The sequence below is a fragment of the Haliotis rufescens genome, unplaced genomic scaffold (assembly GCF_023055435.1).
Source record: "Haliotis rufescens isolate VD_foot unplaced genomic scaffold, xgHalRufe1.0.p SCAF_1, whole genome shotgun sequence".
NCBI lineage: Eukaryota > Metazoa > Mollusca > Gastropoda > Lepetellida > Haliotidae > Haliotis > Haliotis rufescens.
Window position 1 is genome coordinate 21,129,927 of NW_025963779.1, and position 10,129 is coordinate 21,140,055.

Here is a 10,129-nt window from a genome sequence, read left to right on the forward strand (position 1 = left end):
CCTCGCATATCCAGTCACGGAACTGTCACGGAAACAGTCTCGGAACTGTCAAGGAACAAGACATGTAACCATAGAGGACTTGCATTAAAAAAAGTCTTATTCAAGAGTATGTATATAAATATATGGCCAAAGAAATTTTTATTTTTATGAGAGAAAAATTTGAATTTTGTGTAAAGTATTGGAATTGCTTGATTTAGGGTTAAAATGTTTCATGACTTCGCAGGGAGTTTAGATATGAGCTTGTGTGGCATATTCCTAAAAGATGGGGGGGAAGGCTTGGCTTGTAACTGACTTGGTGACTGGATATGTGGGGGGTTCACCAGGGCTGTTGTGACTTTTGTCAGTAGCATCGATGATGGTCGTTAGTTTTCGATCACTTGTCTACTCCTACCATGAAGGGGAACTGGTACTGTCATGTGCAGAGGGCATTGCTGTGTTGCTATGGAGATGAGCGGGTGTTTCTGTATGATTCTGCCCAGAATAGTAGCCTATGTGGGTACTACCCAAAGTTTGTGCCCTGTCATATCACTGCTTTGAAAATAAATAAGTACTGACACTTCACATTGCCTTCTCAGTTGTTCTTTGAAATCAGTTATACATTAAAACAGTTAATGAAAAAATGGGTTGTGCACCGGGGTATTGTGAGCTGCCTGCACACTGAGAACTGGAACAGGTACACCAACGGGCTACAGTATGGGCACTGAACCACATCTTGGGGTTGCAGTAAGTGAGTGGGCACTGAACCACATCTTGGGGTTGCAGTGAGTGAGTGAGTAGACAGTGTGAGCTCCGAACCACATCTTCGGGTTACAGTGAGTGAGTGAGTGGACAGTGTTGGCACCGAACCACATCTTGGGGTTGCAGTGAGTAAGTGGGCACTGAACCACATCTTGGGGTTGCAGTGAGTGAGTGAGTGGACAGTGTGAGCTCCGAACCACATCTTGGGGTTGCAGTGAGTAAGTGGGCACCGAACCACATCTTGGTGTTGCAGTGAGTGAGTGAGTAGACAGTGTGAGCTCCGAACCACACCTTGGGGTTGCAGTAAGTGGGCACCGAACCACATCTTGGGGTTGCAGTGAGTGAGTGAGTAGACCGTGTGAGCTACGAACACCTTGCGGTTGCAGTGAGTGAGTGGGCACAAAAGCACACCTTGTGGTTGCAGTGAGAGAGTGGGCACAAAAGCACACCTTGCGGTTGCAGTGAGTGAGTGGGCACAAAAGCATACCTTGTGGTTGCAGTGAGTGAGTGGGCACAAAAGCACACCTTGTGGTTGCAGTGAGAGAGTGAGTAGACCGTGTGAGCTCCGAACCATACCTTGGGGTTGCAGTGAGTAAGTGGGCACTGAACCACATCTTGGGGTTGCAGTGAGTGAGTGAGTGGACAGTGTGAGCTCCGAACCACATCTTGGGGTTGCATTGAGTAAGTGGGCACCGAACCACATCTTGGGGTTGCAGTGAGTGAGTGAGTAGACAGTGTGAGCTCCGAACCACACCTTGTGGTTGCAGTAAGTGGGCACTGAACCACATCTTGGGGTTGCAGTGAGTGAGTGAGTAGACCGTGTGAGCTCCGAACACCTTGGGGTTGCAGTGAGTAAGTGGGCACTGAACCACACCTTGGGGTTGCAGTGAGTGAGTGAGTATACCATGTGAGCTCCGAACCACACCTTGGGGTTGCAGTGAGTAAGTGGGCACTGAACCACATATTGGGGTTGCAGTGAGTGAGTGAGTAGACAGTGTGAGCTCCGAACCACACCTTGGGGTTGCAGTGAGTAAGTGGGCACCGAACCACAACTTTGGGTTGCAGTGAGTGAGTAGACTGTGTGAGCTCCGAACACCTTGGGGTTGCAGTGAGTGAGTGGGCACCGAACCACACCTTGGGGTTGCAGTGAGTGAGTGAGTGGCCAGTGTGAGCTCCAAACCACACCTTGGGGTTGCAGTGAGTAAGTGAGTGGACAGTGTGAGCTCCGAACCACATCTTGGGGTTGCAGTGAGTGAGTGAGTGGACAGTGTGAGCTCTGAACCACATCTTGGGGTTGCAATGAGTAAGTGAGTGGACAGTGTGAGCTCCGAACCACAACTTGGGGTTGCAGTGAGTGAGTGAGTGGACAGTGTGAGCTCCGAACCACACCTTGAGGTTGCAGTGAGTAAGTGGGCACTGAACCACATCTTGGGGTTGCAGTGAGTGAGTGAGTGGACAGTGTGAGCTCCGAACCACATCTTGGGGTTGCAGTGAGTAATTGGGCACCGAACCACATCTTGGGGTTGCAGTGAGTGAGTGAGTAGACCGTGTGAGCTCCGAACCACATCTTGGGGTTGCAGCGAGTGGAGACTGAGCACTAAACCACATCTTGGGGTTGTAGTGGGTGAGTGAGTGGAGAGTATGAGCACTCAACCACATCTTGGGGTTGCAGTGAGTGAGTAGACAGTGTGAGCTCCGAACCACATCTTGGGGTTGCAGTGAGTAAGTGGGCACCGAACCACATCTTGGGGTTGCAGTGAGTGAGTGAGTGGACAGTGTGAACTCCGAACCACCCCTTGGGGTTGCAGTGAGTAAGTGGGCACCGAACCACATCTTGGGGTTGCAGAGAGTGAGTGAGTGGAAAGTGTGAGCTCCGAACCACATCTTGGGGTTGCAGTGAGTGAGTGGGCACCGAACCACATCTTGGGGTTGCAGTGAGTGAATGAGTGGACAGTGTGAGCTCCGAACCACATCTTGGGGTTGCAGTGAGTAAGTGGGCACCGAACCACATCTTGGGGTTGCAGTGAGTGAGTGGACAGTGTGAGCTCCGAACCACATCTTGGGGTTGCAGTGAGTGGAGACTGAGCACTGAACTACATCTTGGGGTTGCAGTGAGTGAGTGGACAGTGTGAGCTCCGAACCACATCTTGGGGTTGCAGTGAGTAAGTGGGCACTGAACCACATCTTGGGGTTGCAGTGAGTGAGTGAGTAGACCGTGTGAGCTCCGAACCACATCTTGGGGTTGCAATGAGTAAGTGAGTGGACAGTGTGAGCTCCGAACCACAACTTGGGGTTGCAGTGAGTGAGTGAGTGGACAGTGTGAGCTCCGAACCACACCTTGAGGTTGCAGTGAGTAAGTGGGCACTGAACCACATCTTGGGGTTGCAGTGAGTGAGTGAGTAGACCGTGTGAGCTCCGAACACCTTGGGGTTGCAGTGAGTAAGTGGGCACTGAACCACACCTTGGGGTTGCAGTGAGTGAGTGAGTATACCATGTGAGCTCCGAACCACACCTTGGGGTTGCAGTGAGTAAGTGGGCACTGAACCACATATTGGGGTTGCAGTGAGTGAGTGAGTAGACAGTGTGAGCTCCGAACCACACCTTGGGGTTGCAGTGAGTAAGTGGGCACCGAACCACAACTTTGGGTTGCAGTGAGTGAGTAGACTGTGTGAGCTCCGAACACCTTGGGGTTGCAGTGAGTGAGTGGGCACCGAACCACACCTTGGGGTTGCAGTGAGTGAGTGAGTGGCCAGTGTGAGCTCCAAACCACACCTTGGGGTTGCAGTGAGTAAGTGAGTGGACAGTGTGAGCTCCGAATCACAACTTGGGGTTGCAGTGAGTGAGTGAGTGGACAGTGTGAGCTCCGAACCACACCTTGAGGTTGCAGTGAGTAAGTGGGCACTGAACCACATCTTGGGGTTGCAGTGAGTGAGTGAGTGGACAGTGTGAGCTCCGAACCACATCTTGGGGTTGCAGTGAGTAATTGGGCACTGAACCACATCTTGGGGTTGCAGTGAGTGAGTGAGTAGACAGTGTGAGCTCCGAACCACACCTTGGGGTTGCAGTGAGTAAATGGGCACCGAACCACATCTTGGGGTTGCAGTGAGTGAGTGAGTAGACCGTGTGAGCTCCGAACCACATCTTGGGGTTGCAGCGAGTGGAGACTGAGCACTGAACCACATCTTGGGGTTGTAGTGGGTGAGTGAGTGGAGAGTATGAGCACTCAACCACATCTTGGGGTTGCAGTGAGTGAGTAGACAGTGTGAGCTCCGAACCACATCTTGGGGTTGCAGTGAGTAAGTGGGCACCGAACCACATCTTGGGGTTGCAGTGAGTGAGTGGACAGTGTGAGCTCCGAACCACCCCTTGGGGTTGCAGTGAGTAAGTGGGCACCGAACCACATCTTGGGGTTGCAGTGAGTGAGTGAGTGGACAGTGTGAGCTCCGAACCACATCTTGGGGTTGCAGTGAGTGAGTGGGCACCGAACCACATCTTGGGGTTGCAGTGAGTGAATGAGTGGACAGTGTGAGCTCCGAACCACATCTTGGGGTTGCAGTGAGTAAGTGGGCACCGAACCACATCTTGGGGTTGCAGTGAGTGAGTGGACAGTGTGAGCTCCGAACCACATCTTGGGGTTGCAGTGAGTGGAGACTGAGCACTGAACTACATCTTGGGGTTGCAGTGAGTGAGTGGACAGTGTGAGCTCCGAACCACATCTTGGGGTTGCAGTGAGTGAAATGGGCACAGAACCACATCTTGGGGTTGCAGTGAGTGAATGAGTGGACAGTGTGAGCTCCGAACCACGTCTTTGGGTTGCAGTGAGTAAGTGGGCACCGAACCACATCTTGGGGTTGCAGTGAGTGAGTGGACAGTGTGAGCTCCGAACCACATCTTTGGGTTGCAGTGAGTGGAGACTGAGCATTGAACCACATCTTGGGGTTGTAGTGAGTGAGTGAGTGGAGAGTATGAGCTCTCAACTACATCTTGGGGTTGCAATGAGTGAGTAGACAGTGTGAGCTCCGAACCACATCTTGGGGTTGCAGTGAGTAAGTGGGCACCGAACCACATCTTGGGGTTGCAGTGAGTGGGTGGGTAGACAGTGTGAGCTCCGAACCACATCTTGGGGTTGCAGTGAGTAAGTGGGCACTGAACCACATCTTGGGTGTGCAGTGAGTGAGTGAGTGAGTGAGAGGACAGTGTGAGCTCAGAACCACATTTTGGGGTTGCAGTGAGTGAGCTCTGGTCTTGGGGTTGCAGTGAGTAAGTGGGCTCTGAACCACATCTTTGTCTTGGGCGTGCATTGAGTGTGTGCATTGAGTGAGTGAGTGGACAGAGTGAGCAGTTAGTGAGTCAGTGAGTGGACAACTACATTACATATGCAGGAAACTAGATGTGTTTTTCTCCCTCACATTCTATCAACTACAGCCTGATACTGTCAGCTGCAGGAGGAACTAAGATGTGGATGTAGGATTGGGTGCTTCCACAGCTTTGTTTGTAATGAACCAGGTCATCAAACTTGACTATTTGAACCACTTAATGGCCTCTTACAACACAGGATGGGGTACTTGGTCACAAACAAGTCTACCCTGGATTAAGAGGTAATGAAAAGGTATGCATGTTTGCCACTTGTGAGATCAATAATTGAGAGGAGTGGAAAATAATGTGAATCCAAACAAATGTTGGTATAATCTAATTACTGTCTTGTTCATACTCTGTACACCCATGCTCTATCATGTGGATGGTGGCCGAGCCATGTAAGGTGCCACAGTTCACTGTGCAGTGATGTGTTCCTGAGGCATGCCAGATGATTGTGGGTTTCAATCGCAAAAATCCCTGATTGTTTCTTGGTTTGTCAGGACCATACCAGTGCTCAAGTTCAGTTTGTTTGTTGTTTAACGCCACTCAGCAATATTCCAGCTGTATGACGGTGGTCTGTAATTATCGAGCCTGGACCAGAAAATCCTGTGATCGCAATTGGGACACGATGACATGCATCAACCAAGTCAGCGAGCCTGACCACCTCATCCCATTAGTCGCCTCTTACGACAAGCCTAGTCGCCTTTTACGGCAAGCATGGGCTGCTGAAGACCTATTCTACCCCGGATCTTCACGGGTCCCAGTGCTCAAGGGTTTCACCAAGCTGGTCAACATCGGAGACGAGCTCACTTAAGTTGTCTCTCAGTGATAAGAAGTCGGATCAGGTTCTTTGTCATGATACGTTTTCGGTGGGCCATGTTTATGGCGATTATTCGCGCAATAACAATGTGTGTGGCGTTGTACAGACATTGTAAATACTCAAATGATGGCCCGTTTTTAAGATAAAGTCGTCTTTTATGAGCGAGTGAGATGTTTCACATTTTTTTGTGATTAACGAGACATTAGGAATGATTCTTAACGTTCCCCGAAAACCCATAACACGGGGATACTGTATTTGCATTAATAATCGCTTACAAACTTGACAACGGGGGACACTTCAGAGATCAGACGGTGGGGAACAAACCTTATTCATTATTTGATGAAACTAAACCATTTTTCATAATAGTTACAAGACAATTATATACCCCTTCTGTGCTGCTATTTTCTGTAAAAAATGATATATACACAAGAAATATTCGGTCTTTGTAGTGGACGCTTATAAAACTTACTTACAAAGTAGAAGTTGGTCAGGGAGAACTTATTGTAGCAGAGCACTGAGTACGGCAAAAAGCTGAAACACTGTTCAAAGCAGCATCAATACAATCTCGCTCACATACTACCACATGCCCCGCCCTCAACACAGCCATACTTTGTTCAAGGAGACGGTTCTACACATAACATCCATTACATGGCCTGCAAACGCCTTTGTTTTAAAAGTAAAACCACTATAGTTAAAACTAAACTATTTCATGAACAACAGAACACACTTGTTAAAAGTCAGTATTTTGTTTCTGGGCAACACCATGTACAAGCACAAAGCTACAGAAAGTATTCGTTTGTACTGTGAGAATATCCATTTACGAGCGCTTCGGCCACAAAACATTTTCACACTGTCCTCGAATGATAGAAGTGTCATAAAATATATACGGGACCCAGGATGAAAGGTAACATTTCATGTTTAGTAAAAAAATCAGTATTTTCGAATACAGCGACCCAAGCATCTATTTTAATTCAGATGAAGGCAGTGCAGCACCTCGTCTCCCACCTGGAGGAAGGCAGTGCAGCACCTCGTCTCCCACCTGGAGGAAGGCAGTGCAGCACCTCGTCTCCCACCTGGAGGAAGGCAGTGCACCACCACCTCATCTCCCACCTGGAGGAAGGCAGTGCACCACCTCGTCTCCCACCTGGAGGAAGGCAGTGCACCACCACCTCGTCTCCCACCTGGAGGAAGGCAGTGCACCACCACCTCGTCTCCACCTAGAGGAAGGCAGTGCACCACCTCGTCTCCCACCTGGAGGAAGGCAGTGCACCACCTCGTCTCCACCTGGAGGAAGGCAGTGGACCACCTCGTCTCCCACCTGGAGGAAGGCAGTACACCACCACATCATCTCCCACCTGGAGGAAGGCAGTGCACCACCTCGTCTCCCACCTGGAGGAAGGCAGTGCACCACCTCCTCTCCACCTAGAGGAAGGCAGTGCACCACCTCGTCTCAACCTAGAGGAAGGCAGTGCACCACCTCGTTTCTCACCTGGAGGAAGGCAGTGCACCACAACCTCATCTCCACCTGGAGGAAGGCAGTGAACCACCACCTCGTCTCCCACCTGGAGGAAGGCAGTGCACCACCTCGTCTCCCACCTGGAGGAAGGCAGTGCACCACAACCTCATCTCCCACCTAGAGGAAGGCAGTGCACCACCACCTCGTCTCCACCTAGAGGAAGGCAATGCACCACCTCGTCTCCACCTAGAGGAAGGCAGTGCACCACCACCTCGTCCCCCACCTGGAGGAAGGCAGTGCACCACCTCGTCCCCCACCTAGAGGAAGGCAGTGCACCACCTCGTCTTCACCTGGAGGAAAGCAGTGCACCACCTCTTCTCCACCTAGAGGAAAGCAGTGCACAACCACCTCGTCTCCCACCTGGAGGAAGGCAGTGCACCACCACCTCGTCTCCGCCTAGAGGAAGGCAATTCACCACCTCGTCTCCACCTGGAGGAAGGCAGTGCAGCACCACCTCGTCTCCGCCTAGAGGAAGGCAATTCACCACCTCGTCTCCCACCTAGAGGAAGGCAGTGCACCACCTCGTCTCCACCTGGAGGAAGGCAGTGCACCACCTCGTCTCCCACCTGGAGGAAGGCAGTGCACCACCTCATCTCCACATAGAGGAAGGCAGTGCACCACCACCTCATCTCCCACCTGGAGGAAGGCAGTGCACCACCTCGTCTCCCACCTTGAGGAAGGCAGTGCACCCTCTCGTCTCTCACCTGGAGGAAGGCAGTGCACCACCGCCTTGTCTCCCACCTGGGGGAAGGCAGTGCACCACCACCTCGTCTCCCACCTGGAGGAAGGCAGTGCACCACCTCGTCTCCCACCTGGAGGAAGGCAGTGCACCACCACCTCGTCTCCCACCTGGAGGAAGGCAGTGCAACACCTCGTCTCCACCTGCAGGAAGGCAGTGCACCACCACCTCGTCTCCCACCTAGAGGAAGGCACTACACGGAGTCTAGTTCTTTAACAAACTTGATAAGAAACTTTGAAGTAGCTGTTTGACAAGATGACATGGTTTCTGGAAATGTGAAGAGTTTGACCACCTTTCTGACATTTGGGATCTGTCCACATGATCATTCCTCAGAAAGTATTGCATCTGCTCAACAGATGTATTTTCCGTCCCCGCATCAGAGGACACTCTCTCTGGGCATCCTTGATCTGTTGATACAGCATCAATGAAATAACTTGCTACCAGCTTTGGATTGTTATTCGTGTTCCATGCATGCAACCATATGATGTTACGTGAAAATCTATCAATGCATCCATGAATGCAAATTCCGTAGGGCTTCAATTTGTCATACCCATTGATATGCCACACAGCGTTAGGTCCTGATGAAAGGTACTTTCGGCGCTCCAGTCTTCTTTTACTACGTTTCACACCCCGAGGATCAACGAAACCAAGCAATATTCTTACAGTTTCTTTGTCAACAGTCAAACCCTTTTCCCTACACCTTTGATGCATCCATCGATAGCCATGTAGCATACCAGAGGTTTCGCATTCAGACAAGATGAAGAGAGCGACATCAACCAGCTATGATTTTCCTTTTCTCCGATAGAGCTTCATTTTAGCAAGTTTTCTTTTCAGTGTGCGTTCACTTATCAAAATCTTGTGATCATGAGCCAGAAAATATAGAATGTCTTTATTGCTCAAACCTAAGCATACGTATGTTCGAATGATGTTAACACACCTCTCCATAGTTTGAGGTTAATAGGTATTGATTAATTCCAATATAGCTGTTGACTCTATTTAAAGCATTTAAGTGGAAATTTCCAGATACCAAGTGGAAATTTCCAGATACTAAGTGGAATTTTCCAGATACTAAGTGGAAATTTCAAGATACTAAGTGGAATTTTCCAGATACTAAGTGGAATTTCCAGTTAATAGGGATATGATTTTTTTGGGACATGGCCCTAAAATGCTTCCGTAAATAGCTGTGAGGTATTCCTCAAAACTTTCTCCATCTGCCTGTACACGATTGTTCAAAATGTATCGTTCATACGTCTCATTAGTTTCTCCAATTGTGTATGAATCAAACTTGGCCATAATAGTAGTCACATCCCTGTGCTCCTCCGGCAAGAATTCCATTGCATTTGTAGTCGACCAGGGGTTATAGTGGGTAAATATATATATTTAATAACGTTATGGGTGGGTTAGTATAAGGGTGAGTTGAACGGCTGACGTAGTACCTATCTTTGTAGTCCTTGAGTAATGGCTTATGCCCACGCAGGCGTAGTGGTTGGGAAGACGTGACGATGGCACGCTCCTTGCATGCTCGGCTAGGCGGAAGCCATGATTGAGAGAGCCGAGATGTAAGGAGCGTGTTCATTGGTTGTGTCCGTTTTCCTGGTCACATGGTCCGCGTGTTGGCTTTATAAGCCTACCCTGGGTAGGGAATCGTCAGTCGTCTCTCACCAGTATCTGGTAAGCACGGTCGACTCCCGCGTCCTGAATCAGGATCATTCATTATTATTTTTAGGGCTTTCATTGAGGAGATAGATTAAGATGTATGGGTGGGGGAAAAATAGAGTAATGATTGAATAGGTTTGTTTATAGACGTTTTACTTTTGGGAGTTAAGTTAGACGGGTGGTTAATAGTACAAGTTTAGTTATACGGGGGAATAGGTTTAAGTAGGTAGGGAAGGGGGGAAATTATGTAGGGAATAGGTAAGGTTAGGATTTGGCCCCTTTTTGTTTTGTTTGTTAAATAAAC

General features: G+C 49.6%; 1 protein-coding gene across 1 annotated transcript; it reads right to left on the bottom strand.

Moving 5' to 3' along the window:
* Nucleotides 1-6,644: 6,644 nt before the first annotated feature.
* LOC125384470 lies at nt 6,645-9,883 on the bottom strand. The gene is made up of 3 exons (XM_048403843.1): nt 9,801-9,883; nt 7,918-8,379; nt 6,645-7,120 (listed from the first exon to the last, which is right to left on the bottom strand). The coding sequence occupies exons 1-3, from the start codon at nt 9,881-9,883 to the stop codon at nt 6,886-6,888; spliced, it is 780 nt and encodes a 259-aa protein (XP_048259800.1). The 3' UTR covers nt 6,645-6,885.
* Between the last annotated feature and the right edge of the window lie 246 nt (nt 9,884-10,129).